Source organism: Cottoperca gobio, chromosome 21 (assembly GCF_900634415.1).
Source record: "Cottoperca gobio chromosome 21, fCotGob3.1, whole genome shotgun sequence".
NCBI lineage: Eukaryota > Metazoa > Chordata > Actinopteri > Perciformes > Bovichtidae > Cottoperca > Cottoperca gobio.
This window is the reverse complement of record NC_041375.1, coordinates 13,055,759-13,075,859: the sequence shown is the minus strand read 5'-3', so window position 1 is coordinate 13,075,859 and position 20,101 is coordinate 13,055,759. Positions and strand designations below refer to the sequence as shown.

Below are 20,101 nucleotides of genomic sequence, written 5' to 3'. Positions count from 1 at the left end.
ACAGAGGAATACGCAAACAAGTGCACGGGCAGACGGAGAGGCAGACAGGCAGACAAAAAGATGGATGGGTGGATGGAAGATTGTTGAGGAGAGGAATAGAAAGTTCTGAATGCTGCTGCGGCAGGCTGTGCTGACGTGAGGAGTGTTCCCAAACACAGTTAATATCAACTGCAAACCCACTGCATTACCATAGTCCCCCCCCCTACACACACACACACACACACACACACACACACACACACACACACCTTAGGGAGAAAGCTGCTTGAAGGCAGAGCTGAATAGGGACATAATCTCCTGTTCTGGTCCTGAAGAGGTCACTGTGTACTCCAGCACCATTTGTGTTACGATGTGTGTGTGTGCTCGCGCTCGCCCAAGTGTGTCTGGGCATGTATTTGCTACAGGTTTGTTTGAGCCCGCCCCCTAGGTGTTTCCTTTGTGTGTATATTTATGTTTTTTAAACGTGCAATTGGACCTTTTACAGGTGTGTGTGGCCATATGTGTTTATGCACCAACTGTACTTTGTGTAATGGTAAGTGTGTTGTCTTCCCTACACAGGTCGGTCCTCTCCTCTCCTCCATTCTCTCCAGTTTGCGCTTCCTCGCGGAGCTAGGTGCGTATCATTGGATCAGTAGCTGCTGCCTGCCACACTGTCCAATCGCATCTAGGGAGAGAAAGAGACACAGGGAGAGAGAGAGAGAGAAAAAAAAGAGAGAGAGAGAAAATGAGAGAGAGAGAGAGAGATGGGGGAGGGAGGAGAAAGAAAGGAAGAGAGGAGGGAGATTGATCATTTGAACGTCCTGGGCCTGGCAATCCTTGGAGAAACACTTACATTTCTTCTACACCCAAATCGTAATATCTTTTTTTCAATTCCACCTTTTCCTGGACTGAAGGCTTGAGTTTTTTTTTCTTGTTTCTTTTTTTGGCTTATTCCCACCCAGGAGACGTACCATCGCCACCAGCAGCAGCAGCAGCAGCAGCAGCAGCAGAGGAATATCTCCAAATATCCCATCCCGGGCACGTCGGATAAGCTGCAGCAGCGAAAACACGAGGCGAATATTGCGGTGGACGCGAACAGGAACATGGTCCGTGGAATTTCACACCTCTTATCCTGGCTTGGTACGTTACATCCTAAATTCTGTCATTTGATATATATTTTTTTACTGCAGCGAGGATGCAGGTTGAGGTTTTGCATTTGAGTGTGTGTGCGTATGTGTGTGTTTTGCCGTAGTCAGCTTCAGTGCCGATAAAGATTTAGTCAGGCTACCTTACAAGCAAACGTTTTTTTTCAACACTTAGTCTAATTTATTTTCCTTAATCTTTATTGAGAATTAGAAATAAAATGCAGCGCAGCTTTTGTCCGTTCTTTCCTCTTGTAAAAACATACACGGGGAGGGTGGCAGGCGGGTTTGCCTTGATAAATGGAGCGTTATTCATCAGCGTGTGTGTGATCACCACTGGAATGTTAACTAGCACCTTGGACAGCCGACACAATACAATCTAACATGGGAGGAGCGATAGTACTGATCATTTTGACACTCTAATATCGTTCCTGCTTAGTATGGACGTGTGCGTGCATGTGTGTGTGTGTGTGTGTGTGTGTGTGTGATTACACGAAAATTGATGTTGCTCTCTCTGTGCGCGCGCGGGTGTGTATGTTAATATTCTGCCCTAGGGCCCTCAGAGAGATAGCAGTCGGCTGGGAAGCAGCCGTGTGTGTGTGATAGAGAGAGAGAGAGAGAGAGATAGAGAGAGAGAGAGAGAGAGAGAGAGAGAGAGAGAGAGAGAGAGAGAGAGCCTGTAGATATATCAAGAAAGTGTGTGTGAGCATCTTTGGAAGAGAGAATGCAAGTATTATTGGGAGACATAAAGTAGGGGTGTGTGCATGTATCTGTGGGAGACAAATAGATAAGCATATGACCCGACTCTGCATCCCCCCTCAAACCCCCACCACCAACGGGGTCCTGTGATCTGTGAAACATTGTGTAGTGAGGATGTGACATATGTCTGCGGCTACACGCACACACACTTCCACACACATATGCCATCTCTGTGTGACACAGCAGCACTGGCAGTCTGACACCGAGTTAAGCTGAGCGGACAACATCTCGTTTGCCCTATCTATCGCTCTCATATCTATTTTTAACATGAACAGCAGCGAGGTAGCGCAGCTTATTTTCCTGATGTGATTTGTAGGTTTGTGTGTGTGCGTGTGTGCCATTTTATCTATTTGACACTGTAAGTATTCTAATGAAGACTAATTAAATCCTTCTCTCCTTCTCTTTCCATTTCTCTGCCTCCCTGTCTCTTTTCCAGGAGGCAGTTTGGGCTTGTTATGGGGGTGACCGGAAGGAGAGGGTGACAGAGGAACAGTGATGCTACTGTTTACATAACGAGAGACTCACACATACACACGCACACATGCTCAAATCGCCAGTCCAGGACATACACACTTGCTTAAACACTTCCACACATACATACACACACACACACAGACACGTATTCAAGGGACTCGTTGACTGAGTCACCACACACTCAGAGGCACAGAATCACTGACTCACACACAGGACCACACACACACTTACACAGACACACACAAAAGCAAAAAGGTTGTTTGCAAGAGTCCGGACTGTGTGTTGTGTGTGCTATGGACCAAGCTGAGCAGCAGCTGTGTGTGGTTGTTGGATACCTCTGAAGGGTCAACACAGCCTTAGTCCTTGCCCTCCCCGAGACCGTTGCCTCCTCTCTTCCCATCCTGCATTTCCCAGCTACCCCTAAACACACCATCATGTTCGAGCAGAGGACCAGGAAGACTCCCTCTCCCTCATCTCCTCTCCCATCCTTCTTCTCCCCGCTTAGATTTCTATCCCTTCTCCTTTCCCTCTGCCTCTCCCTTTCCCTCTATCCGGCCTCCTCATTGGCGCAGCAGACTGTGCCTGTCATCTCCACGGCACAGGGCCGCATCCGTGGCATCCTGACCCCGCTACCCTCTGACCTCCTGGGGCCCGTCATCCAGTACCTGGGAGTACCATACGCAAGGCCTCCAACTGGGGACCGGCGCTTCCAGCCGCCCGAGCCTCCTTTGCCCTGGCCAGGAATACGTAATGTGACTCAGTTTGCTCCCGTGTGCCCGCAGTCGTTGGATGAGAGAAGCATGCTGGGAGATATGATGCCGTCCTGGCTCACGGCTAACTTGGATATAGCGGCAACGTACCTTACTCACCAGAGTGAGGATTGTCTCTACCTCAATATCTACGTGCCCACTGAGGAAGGTGAGTCAACCTAAAAGTGCGCGCAAACTCTCAGGGGCAAGGGTAAATAAAAATGGGTTAGAATTAAGTTGACTTGTTTAGATTCATTCGCATCAAAGCGCCACTCACTAAACTTAGGGTAACATCAAACAAGGTGATTTTGAGGACATTTTGGCTGTGACATGATTAAAACATGGAAGTGTCCTGTCAGGGCACAGACATGCCCTTGTTAAATAAATAAATAAAGTTTTCTTTTTAAAAAGTAAAGCCCAGTCCCCTCCATCCCCCTTGTGCATGCCTCTGGTTGAACCAACACTTGATATGCAGACACCTGCGTCAGTCGCCAAGGGGTTTATGCCTTTACTTGTGGAGGAAAGTGGGAAGGACACAGATTCACTCATGCATACATATTGGTTCATACACATGCATGTGACCCAACACACACACACACACACACACACACACACACACACACACACACACACACACACACACACACACACACACACACACACTCAATCTATATCCACTTGCTGAGAAATTAAAGTAGGGAGATATGGAGCATAGGGAAGCAAGGGAGCCACAGAATGTTCCTGCTTTTGTGTGTATAAACCCAGCGACTGATTAAAGGCTGAGATACATATAAATGGGCAGGTGGACAATCAATCACACACACACACACACACACACACACACACACACACACACACACACACACACACACACACACACACACACACACACACAGGCAGAAGGATGGTGGGTGGATCTGTGCTTGCACAAAATCTATCTATCTATCTATCTATCTATCTATCTATCTATCTCTCTCTCTCTCTCTCTCTCTCTCTCTCTCTCTCTCTCTCTCTCTCTCTCTCTCTCTATCTATCTATCTATCTATCTATTCTCTGTCGTTCTCTCTCTTTTTCAGACATCCATGAAGAGGGGGGTCAGCGGCCGGTGATGGTCTACGTCCACGGGGGCTCGTACACAGAAGGCACTGGCAACATGATGGATGGCAGCGTGCTGGCAAGTTACGGCAACGTCATTGTCATAACCCTCAACTATCGCCTAGGAGTACTGGGTAAAATGATATATCTTCTTTATCTAATATATCGTCTATATCTATTGTCATGGTAATATGACTGCATATACTTTTAGTACTTGTTAAAGCGTTCATCTGGATTCTATATTCCAATCGTTTTTCATCCTGTTGAAATATTCTGCAACAGAGATACCTATATGTTGACAACCAATGAATACTGATAGCATGCCTCTGATGCCTTTTGAGCACATGCCACCAGGAAGCAATCTAAAGTTAAACAATCCTTTTAGAATGGCTGTATTTGTGCTTCAACACTACGCTCCACCCTGCAATTACTACCAACGTGCTCTGGGTATTCTGATAATATCACTGCGGTATTATGCACCTGCTGTATAGTAATTTAAAAAACTAGCTAAGAAGCTAAGAGGAGGTGAAGAAATGCAAGTTTAGTGGCAGTGACAGTTTAGTTACTATGACAGTGGTCAATCATTAGATCTCAATCTCTAGTATTGATTAATGTTCACAGATGAGGAAATATTGTAAAAACACAGTCAATGCAGTTATTTTAATTCTGCTTTATTTTCATTTTGCTATATATTGTCATGTTTTGAGTGGCATATTTATTTGTAAAGAGCTATAAATAATTAGAGTATTTAATGTAATGCTATTCCTTTTAACCAAGGATTTACAAACTGTTGGTCCTCACTTTGAACTTTATACTTTCTTTACATTAAATTGTATACACCATCTGGATCGTTAAATCCTTCAGCGAGCTATGAAATGTGAAAACCATTAGTGCATTGTTTTAACCCAGAAACATGTTCAGTATTGGTGTCCCTAGTGGAAATAAACCCCCTGAAGCCAATTTTTTCCACTACTAGCATTGACTCGAATCTGATCCTCTTTACCTCCATGACTCTCTGACTCATTGCTCTCTGAACAAGGAAATCTGATTCCCTGTGGTTTTTCTAATTTTAGACAGATAAGCACACATGCTGAATTTCTGAGAATGCTGGCATTTAAGCTTTTCGCAGCTGTAATTATGAAAATTACAGAGGCTGAGCAGGGCCACAGAAGGGTTAATATAAATCATTTACTGTATTACACTGAGTATAGAGTAGTACTGTGCGAGTAAAGCATGCCTTCATATTGATATAAGTCAGACGTATGAGCTGCATATCATATCATTGGCTGGGTTAAAAAATGCCCTCACTCTCATTCGGAGTTGCACACTATTTAATAATTCAAATGAAGAGATGAATTAAAATGTGCCAGCAGGTTAATAAAATGTGTGCTTACAGTATATTTTGATTTAGCCTATTCAGCAATAATATAAATTATTTAACCCACATGGAATTTATGATTACAGAAATTAACATGATACATGTATTTGAATAAGGCTTTTGATACATTTTATATACTGTATATTTCTCAAATGTACTCAGCATAAGAGAGTAACAGTAAAGGAATGATAATTATTTCTTATTTTGCTGCTCTTTCTCTTAAATATTAAGATCACTTTAGTTTTCTACCTTTTTATGCAGTTTTATGCACATTTTATAGGCCATGAGTACACACAGATCATGTTAATACTGTGTGAGAGATATTTATATTCCAGAGGGAAGGCCACTTCTGGGTTGTCCTTTAATAATTTAATAATGTTTTTAAAAATGTAGTGGAGTAGAGTTGGATACATGTTAAAAAGTTAAAACGTCAACAAAAAAAAGTATTGATTTGAGTTTATGGGATCCGTGCTGTCTTTTCTGCATTTTAGAAGCTTTCATTAGATATTGGTTTTACATGATAGCATAAATATGCATCTGCTTGGTGGGTGAAACAACTATTTAATTCTGACCTCGGGGATAAAAGTATTCGCTACAGCTGTAATCACCATATGAAGCTTTTTGTCTTCATCTTTATCCTCTGTGTTTATACTATACCACCTCCAATACAATCACCACCATCATCATCATCATCATCATCATCATCATCATCATCATCACCACCACCAGCACCACCACCTGCCATCATCCATCATCACAAGTAGCAGTGTCTTCATTTTCCTCTTCTTCTTCTTCTTCCTCATCATTGTCATCATAAGTTGGATGTATGAGGTGAGCCCATATATGCAAAGGAGTGTACAGTTATGCACATAACAATTTCTACATAAATGTAAAGAACGAAGACATAAAAGCACACATAGTATATGTGAAGGCAACTGAAACAGTTATTATGGTTAAAATAATAAAATGTCCTTATGATGTCCATTTTGCATGAGAGAAATTTATGAAAAATTGCACATAAGTGGTAGAATGTAATAATTTAACAACATCGCCTTTTTCGCTCATTATGCTCCCACAGTATGTGTTCATGGCCAACTTGAGGTTCAGATAAATTAGTTTCTGCAGTAATGAGATATACTGTAGTGGAGTGAGCCTTTAGAATCCTTTTGTGTTTACTTTACACCGTCAGCAGTAAAGGGAATAAGGGATTGCTGCGTTTGTAACTGCGTGTGTGTGCATACATTGATTTTACCTGCATGCATATGGATCACCTTGTTGATTTAATCCAATTTTTGAGGGATTGCAGTGAGGTTTATCATTTTTCATTACAATCCCTTCTCTTCAAATGTATATTGAACCAAGACTCATGCGTAATTGATCTTAACAGTGGGGATGCCATGATGTGGGAATCACCTCCAGGTGTGCTCTTGTGTTTATACATTATAAGATAACGTTTTTTTAAAAGACAGCGGGAAAAAACGTTTTTTGATCGACTCATTATTTAAACATAGTTTGATCACAGAGCATATTTAGCTTTGATTTCATTTCATTTCGTCTTTGAACTTACATATGTACACTGTTTGTAATAACATCTCCCTCTTTGCCCGTAGGATTTCTTAGTACAGGTGACCAGGCAGCAAAAGGGAACTACGGCTTGCTGGATCAAATCCAGGCTCTGCGCTGGGTGAAGGAGAACATCGCAGCCTTCGGAGGAGACCCAGGTAGGGTCACTGTGTTTGGATCCGGGGCCGGAGCCTCCTGTGTCAGCCTGCTCACCTTGTCTCACTACTCTGAGGGTAAGGAGGAATAAGGGAGAAAAAACCCTGCTTACCTTTAATTCAGCATAATTTATGCAGAAAATATGTGGAAAAAGAAGGTTTGAGAGTATAGGCAGATAGACAGTTGTGCACCTATGATGGTTGACAGGTATGTGGGTGCTGTGAAAGCTTTGACAGTCATGGTTATAAAACCTTTCATGGATTCCAGTGGCCCGATGCAGCTTTCATTTGCTGGTATAAATGCCTGAATAAGCCTTTGAATTCTCTGAATAATACAGCCTAGCCTGCCTGTGACTCATATAGCTAAGAGCTGTATTATTTTAAACTGTTAACCCTTACCTACTGGAACCTCATGCTCTAACCATGACCCGTTATCTTTTTGAATAATGCATATATAATGAATGATAATATCTGTCAGTTCAGTGTTTTCTTGCTGTTGAAATGCTAGGTCTGCATCTGTTTATGTATGCAAATGTATTGTGTGAGTGTGCAATCACATGGATGCATTCATCCATGTGATTGCACACTGTGTGGGTGTTTGTGCGTCTATAAATGTATACATATGTGTGCCTCAGTTTATATGCTTTGTACACATGTATTTGTATTGATGTGCGTGTGTTCATGTGTATCTTAGACCTGTTCCACAGAGCCATCATCCAGAGCGGCAGCGCTTTAGCCAGTTGGGCTGTCAACTACCAGCCCAGCAAATACGCCCGGCAGCTCGGTGAGAGGGTGGGCTGCGGCATCGACGACAGCACCCAACTGGTCGCCTGCCTCCAGGGCCGGAGTTACCGCGAACTTGTGGAACAGAGCGTGACGCCAGCCAAATATCACACGGCTTTTGCCCCTGTGATTGATGGTGATGTTATACCTGATGACCCCCAGATTCTGATGGAGCAGGGAGAGTTTCTGAACTATGACGTGATGCTGGGGGTTAATCAGGGTGAGGGCGTGAAGTTTGTGGAGGGCATTGTGGACTCAGAGGACGGTGTCACGGCTGAGGACTTTGACTTTGCAGTGTCAGACTTTGTGGATAGTTTGTATGGATACCCAGAAGGCCGAGATACGCTGAGAGAGAGCATAAGGTGAGTGAGTCTGTCAATGTCTGAATATTTTTAAGGAGTAGTTTGACATTTTGGAAAATATGCTTGCTTTTCCCAGTTAGATGAGAATATTGATAGCACGCTCATGTCTGTTTGTTAAATATGAAGTTACAGTCAGGAGATGGTAAGCTTAGCTTAGCCTAAAGACTGGAAACCGCTAGCATGGCTTTGAAAAATCTCACTAATGTCCATGCCATATCTTGTTACTTGAATTGGTACAAAAACTGAAGTGTAAAATTTACAATTTGTGGTTTTACAGAGGGTAATGTGCTGGACAATTTTTTTGGCTGTGAGTAGTGGCATTGAATCTTGTCGTCATTGCGACTTTGCCAGGCAGCCCGCACAGACTCGCCAAGAAATAGTCAAAGCACATTACATCCAACCACAACTTTATGTTTTTATATTTCTTTTTGCATATGGATTAATCATGCACAATATATCTTGTTAATAAGTGAGCTTTAATGAAGTTGGTAGGTGGAGTTTTTAAACTTTTGACGGAGCCAGGCTCCCGATTTCCTGTCCCAACATCTAACTCTTGGAATGAATGTGAAGCTTATTTCCCTAAATGTCACATTTTTCCCTTTAAATAATACAACATAATACCTTTATGCACATATTTTTGCAAATTTAACAGCAATAAAGGAGTTGTTAATAGATTGGTTGATAGCTAATTTCAAATGTATACACTAAAGGTTCATGTACACGGACTGGGCTGACCGTGACAATGCAGAAACCCGGCGGAAGACTCTGGTAGCCCTATTCACAGACCACCAATGGGTGGCGCCAGCGATCGCCACAGCTGACCTCCACGCTCAGTATGGATCCCCCACCTACTTCTACTCCTTTTACCACCACTGCCAGAGTGACGCAACGCCGCCTTGGGCTGACTCTGCCCATGGTGACGAGGTAAGCTTATATCACAGTGTTGTATTTCTTATAAGTGACAGTTGTAGTGTTTGTAAGTAGAGGCACAACACATGATACTAGATATCAAGGAGAGGAGTCAAGATAGGAAATTATGGTTGAGTCCGAGGCAAAAATGAAGGTGACTAATGCCTTAAAGATTTTAGAAATATGCATGAGATGAATCAGGAGCTCTTGGTTTAGATTACCCGTGAAGTGCTGCTTCATATCGATTTGTTCAAAGTGCTTAATCAGTGGAATCAAGCAATCCTCTACAGCATGAAATATTTTAAATGTTCATGGAATTTATTTCCCTGCATGACTAACTTTAAAGCTGCTGTATATTTACCACTGTGGTGATTATAGTTTATTACAGTAACCTTTTCTTCTGTACTTAGTAACAAAGCAGTACTTTTGATTTCCATGTTTAGGTGTACACTTGCTTGTTTTATGTTCAGCGCACTGAATGTGTGAGTGTGAGTGTGTGTGTGGGTGTGTGTGTGTGTGTGTGTGTGTGTGTGTGTGTGTGTGTGTGTGTGTGCGTGTGCGTGTGTCTGTGGTGTTTATGGGGGTGGATTACAGTCCAGATATTGGAGGGTGACTTATCAAAATGAAAACTGATTTAGTGACTATACTTTACTGCAGTTACATGTGAAGCAGTATTTGTCTTCACTGGGATGAGGTTAGAGTCTGTCATGATTCAATTATGGGTACAGTTACTGTCAAGAGAATGACTGTAATCTGTTGGCTCCTACAGTACGATATCCTATAATGTGTCTGTATGTCTGTGTAGGTGCCCTACGTGTTTGGTGTGCCCATGGTGGGACCCACTGATCTGTTCAACTGTAACTTCTCTAAGAACGACGTGATGCTGAGCGCTGTTGTCATGACTTACTGGACCAACTTTGCCAAGACTGGGTGAGCTATTAAAATGTACTCCGATGTGAAACAACGATTTTAGTTTGAAATCCAACTGAGGAAGAGTTTTTTTGTTTCCTTTTGTCTGACTATATGATATAAAAAGAATCAAGAAAAACAGAAACAAACAAAGCACAGCTTCAGAGTGGTTTCTCTTCATGCCTGCATTCTTGGACACAGAAATCAGTTTATATTTTTCTGCCATCAATAAGTTATCCCCACCCACGTGTAGAAAATGTCTCATGATAACACCTTTAAGCCAGGCCATTTAATCACATTTTAAAAACCAATAAAAAATGCACAGCTGTCAATAAGAAATTATCATTTTATCTCAGACACTCTGCAGAGACAAGGTTTTGGCAACACATAGTGTTGTTGCTGTAACTGTGGATACCTCACTCTCAATTTCACAGGAACAAATCCTCCAGGGTAAAAAAAAAGGCGGCCAAGACTCAAGTCTGTGGTGCAAAGACAGACAGCACAGTGCCTCAAGTTTTCATTTGTTGGACTGATTGATAGTTCACATGAACAGGAGGATGGAGTGGAGTTATCTTGCAGGGTTCACACAGAGAAAGACAATCAAAGACACAGAACAACAGGAAGAAGATAACAGGTTTAGAGGTTTAGATCATCATTAAGCAAATATTTTCTACAAATGATGTTCATATTGAGACAGATCAGCCTATATCCATTTCACTGTCAAACTTTTACATCAAGATAAGTAACAATTTAATATCATAAAAAAATGTTTTTCAAAAATATTAAGTTTCATTTGGAATGGAAGTTGGAAGAGTGAAGCTGAGTTTAATAATGCATTAGAGGAGAACACCGGCGTTTCAGAGCAACAAAAATAATGAGCTCACAGGCCATGGATATGTTATTATAATGTCTTTTCCTTCAAAACGTCTCAGATGTCTGACGAGAAGACAGTACTTAAGATACAATCATGAAAGCAGCACTGCAGACTAATTTTGGCAGAGGGTGCACACAGGTTCTTTGTCAAGTCACAATCTTGACAGGGCTTTTCTTCTTTGGGCCTTGGTTGAGAAAGTTAAAGAGCCCTTGCTATTGAAAAGGTCCTTGAAGAAAGCCAAGGTAATGTCCTAAAAAAAGAATGAAAGATGGGCCAATGTTTGAATAATCTTCTTGTCTCTTCTCTTCTCTTCTATCGTCTTCTCTTCTCTCTCTTCTCTCCTCTTCTCTCACTTCTCTCCTCTTCTCTTCTCCTCTTCTCTCTTTCTGCACCCTCTTTCAGTCATTTATGGTCAATGAGACGGAGAACTTATTCAATACGTTAAATCAAAATGTAAAATTATCTGCCAGCGGCTAAAAAGCTTTGTGAGATCCAATTTATTAAATTGAAAGTGAAATGATCTGCCAGTAGCTAAGAATACTACAGTTGTAGAATGAATCTACATTAAAACTCTTAAAATCCCGCCAGTCCACACTGATAAGAGCACCTTTCATCTCTCCACTCTGACATGATATACAAGATAAAAGTAATTGTTGAGGATGGACCCTCTTTCTGCAGAGCTCGAAGTGAGTAATTACCAGTAATTAATCCAATCGAGGCTCACTCCACTGAGACCTCCTCAGATTTACACAGACATCTGCAGTCTAGACCTTGATCTAAATCACCATAGAGCCTTGCTATCTCACAACACACAAAATTAGGACAGTGCCTGTACATATTTTGACTCAGGTGCATTAACGCAATCACATTGCATCAAATTAGCAGTTTCTAGCCCATAGTCTGTGTTTGCATTACCACCACAGCAAGCTGAAGAGCGAAATCACCAAGGAAGATTGTTAAGATTTCAATGCACACTTCAATTATCAATGGGGAACTTTCTCTGAAGAGAGATTTCACTCGGTTGAGAGCACCTCGGATGGTGATGGAACTCTGCGACAGCTCAATTTAACGGGGAGGATATGATGCTCCCTGATGTATATTTTGTATGGGTCTGTGTGGGTGTATAAATCCTCAGCCCGTGTGTGTGTGTGTGCCGGTACCTCTTTACTCTACCTGCCTTTTTGTGCTGTTCATAAGATGTTGGTTGACAAGTGAGCACATAGCGTGTAACTGGCAAGCCTGTGAAGATGTGCTACTCTTTCATTTACGTCATTTTCTGCTGCTGACACAAATAATTCGGTAAATTGTCAAATGAATGCCTGTCCGCATGTGTCGGAGAGGTGATTCTTCAAGATGTATTCACTATGCAAGACACACATTCATCTTTAATAAAGATATCTGACAGTTTTTACACAGGCATAATTCTACACACAGTTACAACTGCTGGAGTTTGAACTGTGCATCTAATGAAATGTTTTGCAAGAGGCATATAGAGTGTACACAAATCAATGAGTCACCTTTGAGCTATGTTTACAGGCAAATACAACTTGTTTTGTGTTGTGCAAGTATTTATTGTCTTGTGTTACTTTGATATTGGTTTAGAAAGATGTGTGCCAGCGTTGGTGAAACTATGGGGCAGCATGAGAGAAACTCATACACCCCCAGAGGACGGTAGCCAGCTTAGAAAAAGACTTCAGCAGCTCTGTTATGAGTCGCTGACATTTGAAAAACTGAAAAGCATGAAATATTGGTATTTAAGTTGAACACTGCACTAAAATATGACCCTTGAATGTAAATGTCTGGATGGGAAATCTGTATTCTCGGTTTAATTTCACTGTGGTTTATTTAATCCTTTGTCGATGGTGGAGTGTTTTACTTCACTATTGTTTTTTTTCTGTATGATTACCATACACTGCATGATGATTACAGCTATTTGGGATGAAAAGCAATGTTGGTCAGAGGTGGAATGGGCCCAAGAGCAGACAGACAGACAGGGAGTTGAGGGGAGGAAAGGTTTTATTGTCCACAAATAACACCAGGATGAGCGTGTGAAAGGCGTGGCAGCACGTAACTGGGGGAATGGCGAGAATGGAGCTTAGAAGGCAAGCAGGTGAGGCTGTGAGCGTGACAAGCTGGAGATGGTGCCAGGTTGGGGAAACTAGCAGGCAGGCAGGTCAGAAGACGGGTAAGACTTAATCCTGGATGCACAGGGAAAACACGTTGGTGACAAAAAAAACTTTACGGAGGGATAAAACTCAGAAGTGAGAACTGAGCGGCCGAGAGTGAGCGTATACCGCTTGGCTCAAACAACAATCTGCTGATAAATAACTGGAGAACCAGAGTAGTTATACTGTTGATGAGCAGATGGGAAACAGCTGAGCAGGCAGGACATGTGTGTCTGGGAGTAATCAGGAGGCTGCCTGTGGGGAAGATCACGCCCACGCCACACACTGACAAACAGGGAAACACTGGACACACGGAAAAGGGAAACTAAGGACAACACTAGGTTAGAGACACGGACGGGACCATGACAAATGTCTTGCCTAACACGAAAATATCCTTCTTTTTGATATCTATTAATTATAATGAAAGAAAACTCACATGACCGCTAAACCATCTAAATGTGATTAAATAACTTATTGTGTTTCATACTTTCCAGTGACCCAAACCAGCCGGTTCCTCAAGATACCAAGTTCATCCACACTAAACCCAACCGTTTTGAAGAAGTGGCCTGGTCTAAGTACACCCCTAAAGAGCAGCTGTACCTCCACATTGGCCTGAAGCCACGTGTCAGAGACCACTACCGTGCCACCAAAATCTCCTTCTGGCTCCAGCTGGTCCCTCACTTGCATCATGTAAATGAGCTCCTCCAATCTGTGTCCTCCTTCACGCATAGTCCCTCTCCACAGGATGACACTCCTTATTCTTACACTAAGCGTCTAGCCAAAGGTTGGCCACCTAGTAGTACACGTCACCCAGGTTCACAAGGAGGAACTCCACAGCCGCCAGAGGCTGCTTTAGGCCAAGGCGGAGGGGAAGACGGGGTCCGTGTCCCCAATGAGGACTACTCAACTGAACTCTCAGTGACGATTGCAGTGGGAGCGTCACTGTTGTTTCTCAACATCCTTGCGTTTGCCGCTCTGCTGTACAAGAAAGACAAGAGGCGCCTTGAACATCGTCGGCCACGTCCACTTCCTCCCCCGAGACGAGACATCACACCTGCAGATATCGCCGCCCACCTGCAGGGGGAAGGACTGATGTCATTACAGGTGAGTCATGTGTTTTGCATTTGTATGTTTTTTGGTACCATAACTGAAGCGTCTGTGTGCTTCTGTAGCCACATCAATTACAATTATATTGAAAATATGGCTGCAATTTAGGATTACTTTCATTAGAAATTAATCTGCTGATTATTTTCTTGATTAATCATTTGGTTTATAAAATGTCAGAAAATACTGAAGATTGTCCAAAACCCAAAGATATTCAATTTAATATAAATAATGTATCGAAAATATTTGGAGATGACTTTCCTTCTAATCGTTGTAGCTATAATTGCAAATAATCATGCTTATTGTTAATAATCATACATATTATATTAAGTTTAAGTAACATACAGCCAGTTGAGTTTGTGTTGTCAGTGGAGAAGCTGCCAGCAGAGCACTTCAGCAAAACACTGCCTGTCATCAGCAGACATTATTAGTGTGAGGATGTGTGTGTTTGTGTGTGTATCTGTGAGTGTATTTTGAAGCATGTGCATGTGCATGTGCATGTGCATGTGCATGTGCATGTGCATGTGCATGTGCATGTGCATGTGCATGGCATGTGCATGTGCATGTGCATGTGCGTGCTGTGTCCAATTGCATCAATTGCCTCCAATTGCTTTCAATTCATCCAGTGACTGGTTGGCCTCTTTAGAGCTCAGTTAGTGTCTTTGAAATCTCCCACAGTGAATGCTAAATGTCAGATCTCTTATAAAGCTCACACATACTGTTAACTGGCAGGTGAACCACAGCTCAGCATTGCAGCTGCTTTTGGAATTATGTTTTATTAGTTTCAATATACTTTGTGTGGTGTTTTTAGCTTTTTGGGCAGCATCAGTAGACCTGACGTGACAAGGAAAATGAAGCCTAGTCCTTTTGTATTAGAATATTGTTATTCACTGTATGTTTGTGTCAAACATCATTTTTCTGACACATGCTGGCCTTGCAGAGGCTACACGTCACCGAGAAATTATTCAAACAAAGTCAGGAGTGGTTTAGATGACGATGACAAATAGCTGTGATACAGTTTGATTTGTTTGACTGCCAGATGCTTGATTTGAAACTAATTTGACTGGAGTAAACCCTCCACCTACTCCAAGACTTTAATAGTTTATTTCATAAAGTTTAATGTTTCATGGTAGTGATTAAAAAAAAAAGAGGCTTACTGAAAGTGAGGTATGCTTAGGGATGTGCTTGATTGACAGGTGTCTAATACAATAACACAAACACACAGATTGAGTGGATGCCAGTTATTGCCATTTATACATGATTTTCAGACACTGACCAAATTAAAATAGTTTTAAAGGGCTGCACGATAATTAAGTGTTATTAGATATGGATTTTCGGTGGATTTCAAATTGTGAATGTATGATCATTTCACATGAATTCTAATAAATAGTATTTTTGAATTAGGCTGAAGTTATTGTTGATGAAACTATTTTATATATAATTGTGCATGCATTTGCCAAAATTAAAAAATATATATATACTGTATATATATTATACCAATTTTTGCCATATAGCCTGGACATAATAACATGGGATTTAATTAAAGCTGAAATTAATAGTTAATTAATCGAAAATGAATCGGCAACTATTTTGATAGTTGACTGTGTTGAAGTCGATTTTCAAGCATAAACGCAGAAGCATTCTCTTGTTCCAGCTTCTCAATTGTGAGGATTTGCGGATTTTTTTCTGTTTTATTGTAATGTAATTAGAACATCTTTGGGATTTGGACTGCTGGTTGGAAAACATCACCTTGGGCTTTAGGAAATTGTGATCGATAATTGATTAATCAATAATGAAAATAGTCCTCAGTGGCAGCCATAGATTAGATTATTCAGTTTATTTCCCTTTCTGTGTCTTTGTATCCCCTTTGCTTTAACTCCTTATGGTTTTTTTATCTAACCATTCACCCCTCCATCCAACCTTTTAGGTGAAGCAGCTGGAGTGTGATGCTGCTTCAGCAGACGAGAGGAACAACGCTCACCACCATCACACTCTGGATACGCTGGACGCCCTGGACGGCATGGACACCCAGGACATCTACAGCACACTGGACACCGTGCGCCTCACCTGCCCGCCTGATTACACCCTCACCTTGCGCCGCTCGCCTGACGACGTCCCCCTCATGACCTCTCTGACCCCAGGTTCACTGCCTGTGACTCCTGGGTCACACCCTGTTACCCCGGCGACACCGATGACCCCCATGACGCCTGGATCAGTGGTGGGATTGAGGATGGGGCATCCGCACCAAGGATACACACACCATAGCCCATACAGTAATACACACTTGCCACACACGCACATCTCCGCGCACACACACTCCACCACACGTGTATAACCGCAGCAAGATACTTGCACACACAGGGACATAATTACAACACACACACAAACACATTTTAACACACACACAAACACACACATACACACACAAACACACACGTAAAACAAAAGACTTAAATACCTCTACTAATTACCCTGCAGGATTGTTACAGATGGAGTGACCGAAAGACATTTTCAGTAACAGGATGAAAAGACAGACAGCTGTGTGTCGCATGTCGGGGAACTGAAGACAAACTGGATCCCGGGAGATGCAGTTCTATGCATCATTCGCTCATAACCTTGAACGAGATGAGCCAAGACATCCATCAAATGTCTCAAAACCTGCTTTGGATATTAAATCTTCTGCTTTTTCTACACCTGACGAGGAAGAGGAGGAGCGCTGTGGCAAAAGGGTCAGTTATGGATCAGTTTACATCTCCTACTGTACCTGTGCTGCACAGTGAAGCAGTGCTGGGACTGAGCAGAGCAGATGCAGATGCAGAACTGAGCTAAGAAGTACCACACACACACAGACTGCTGATGTCAACTTGAACAACCTGTGAAATGTGAATGTAGCATTTTTTTCCATTAAAAGATCAAAGGCCCTATCTGCCAAGGATCAAACTAAACTGAGGAGAAAATAACAAATTTCAGCGAGAGATGGATGTAAAGACAGACAGAGAGGAAGAGGGGATTAAAAAACAACAACATTATCTGAAGGAAAGGTTCGTCAGATGGTGGGAAAGAGATTAAGATTTTATTGGGAGGGATTTAACAGCTGTGAGAGCGAGAAAGACACGAGATAGAGTGATATGGAAAACACAGGAATGGAAAGTGTGCCAAGAGACATAAATTAGCTTCAGAAGATGAAAGGGCCTCTGAAATGTTGTCAGACTTACTGAAGAATCACTCTAACCAGCTATGTGTTGAACTCTTGTAAATAGAATGGAAAGATACAGATGATATATTATGATTTATAGCATTTACCTGCTCTTGCATTAAAACATGACTTATTTAACCACATTATTGCTTTCATTTCAGATATTACTATATTATTGTGTAGGTGTCCTGAAGCAAGGCTGGTTGTCTCTCTATCTCGCCCACTGTAATATGTACACAGTACCTTTTAATTAAAGGCTAACATTTTTACATTTCAAAAATTATTAAACTGTGTAAACATCTCGATACTTGTTTTGTAGTTGAATTATAAGACATTTTCACACCATTCTGTCTATTTGTTTGACCTCAGCTTTTACTGTGTAGATAATGCAAGGTTGGTTTGATGATTGAGCACCAGCCAAAAACCATAACCCTTAACCCTTTGAACCTAATCCCTTCTCTTTCCCCTTCCCCCCCTTCCCCCCCTTCCCCCCCTTCCCATTCCTCATGAATGGGAAGTGCTTTTACTCTGTAGCACTTTGAGTTTTGTTTACGCAAATGCAAAGTGCGCCTATAAATACAATTTATTATTATTAATAAACCCAACCTTAATTAATTTATCTGCAGACAGACAGGTGGGGATGATTCAGGCTTTTCCTTTGACCGTTTTACACCTTACCAGGGGCCCCGGTATTTCTAGAACAGCCCGTGCTTAAACTTCTTATGCCTGACTGTAACCTTGTTTAACTAAGAATTGTTCAAGCTTAAAATCTCTCCACAGTGGCACCTACAGTCTGTAGAAAAACATGGATCTGTCACCCACATTTTAAAGCCTGGAGTTTGGTTTACTACCTGCCAGCATGTTGTCAATTGTTGGGAGCCAGATTTGATTAATTAGGTGGATCCTGGGTGGAGCTGAGGAGGGATGATCAGCGCAGCGTTGTGTGATAATTTGACTTGACATTGAAGGCAAACACGCCTCTAAACATAACACTTTTTAAGCCTTAATATCCTCTTAATGGAGCCATATTCTTTCAAATTGCGACCAAGACATGCTTTAGAAGAAGGGAAATTAATTATTTAAAACCCCACCAACATCTTGTGGAAATAATGATGGATTTTATGTCAGAGAGAAGTTGGAGGTTTTCCTGCTGACTTCGCAGTGAATGCTTCATGGCGCTGGTGGTTACAGCCATGTGTCATCATAATAAGATTCACTGCATTCACAAAATCAATTTCAACCAATTCATATTGACAATTCATGTGGCAGAGATGCAGTACTGTCATGACTGCTATTAGACAATTATAAATGGCAAAACCCACATCCCAACCCAACCTAACCTAACCAGAGGCCCTAACCCTGATTATTGTAACTTTCCTGTTTTATTTTCCTTTCCTCTTCCTTTCCTTCCCCTAACCCATCCCATCCCATCCACCCTGTGCTGCCCCTCCTCCCAGCCTCACCTGTGCGACTACATGCAGCTTTGTCACAGTGAGGCCTATTTAACCTCCTCTCATCCTAAGTAACTTCTTCATGAGAGATTTTAGTTAATTGTCAACAGAATATATGAAAAATGAAAGCCGAACAATATGTGGATGACAAGCAAAGAACGTTTACAAAATGATATAAAAATAACATTTAATGGATGTTTGATTGACTGAATATTTTTTTCATATGGGTTTATTGACTCAGCGGATGGCTGGATTGTGTCAAGCATAAAACATTTCTGCTGCATTTTTGAAAAATAAAAATATCAGTATTTTACAATTTATGAGCATTTTAAATGTTGTGTATGTCTTAATTCAGAATATTTATGGCAGTGGTTTTTCAAACATTTAGAGGGATGGGGCTTTGTTAATTGCAGTCTTTGTTTTTAGTATAATGATGCACAATACACGTGGAATTATCAGTGACATTGATAACAAGATCTTCTTTGTTCTTTCGTTTGTTTTAAATTGGTATACAGGTTTTGGTTATTTAAAAGTTAAAGTGGGAGAATGTTACTGAATAAATTGTTTTTTGGGAAGTACATTTAGCCCAAATTCCCCGTAAAACCACAATTTGTCATTTTTTAGACTGGTTTTGTGTATTTTGATATAACATGTTAATTGATTAAACTAGAGGTGCTGGTAGGCAGCCTTTAGAAAAAAATATTTGAACAGAGCCATGCTAGCTGTTTCCCCCTGCTTCCAGTCTTTATGCTAAACTGAGCTTATTTGCAGCTGTCTGTAGCTTCATATTTAACATTCAGACATGACATGATTGGTATTGATCTGCTCATCTAACTCTCAGCAAGAAAGTGAATAAACGTATTCCCCAAAATGTCATAACTATTCCTATTCTAGTTCCTATTCTTCTATTCCTAGATGTAAGCAATGAAAATATAATTCTATATGGACATCTTAAGATTTGCTCTATAGTGCATATGAACCAGCAGCCCCTGCCAGCTGGCCAAGGAGACCCTGTGTGAAAGTACCACATTCATGGCTGACTTCCAGACCAGAT

General features: G+C 41.6%; 1 protein-coding gene across 1 annotated transcript; it reads left to right on the top strand.

Moving 5' to 3' along the window:
* The first annotated feature begins 791 nt into the window (after positions 1-791).
* On the top strand, positions 792-19,363 carry LOC115026114 (neuroligin-4, X-linked-like). Its single transcript, XM_029458751.1, has 9 exons — positions 792-1,119; positions 2,317-3,272; positions 4,180-4,332; positions 7,187-7,372; positions 7,989-8,439; positions 9,150-9,363; positions 10,154-10,278; positions 13,791-14,400; positions 16,328-19,363. Exons 2-9 carry the CDS (start codon positions 2,789-2,791, stop codon positions 16,733-16,735), a joined length of 2,631 nt encoding a protein of 876 aa, XP_029314611.1. The 5' UTR covers positions 792-1,119; positions 2,317-2,788; the 3' UTR covers positions 16,736-19,363.
* Positions 19,364-20,101: the final 738 nt, after the last annotated feature.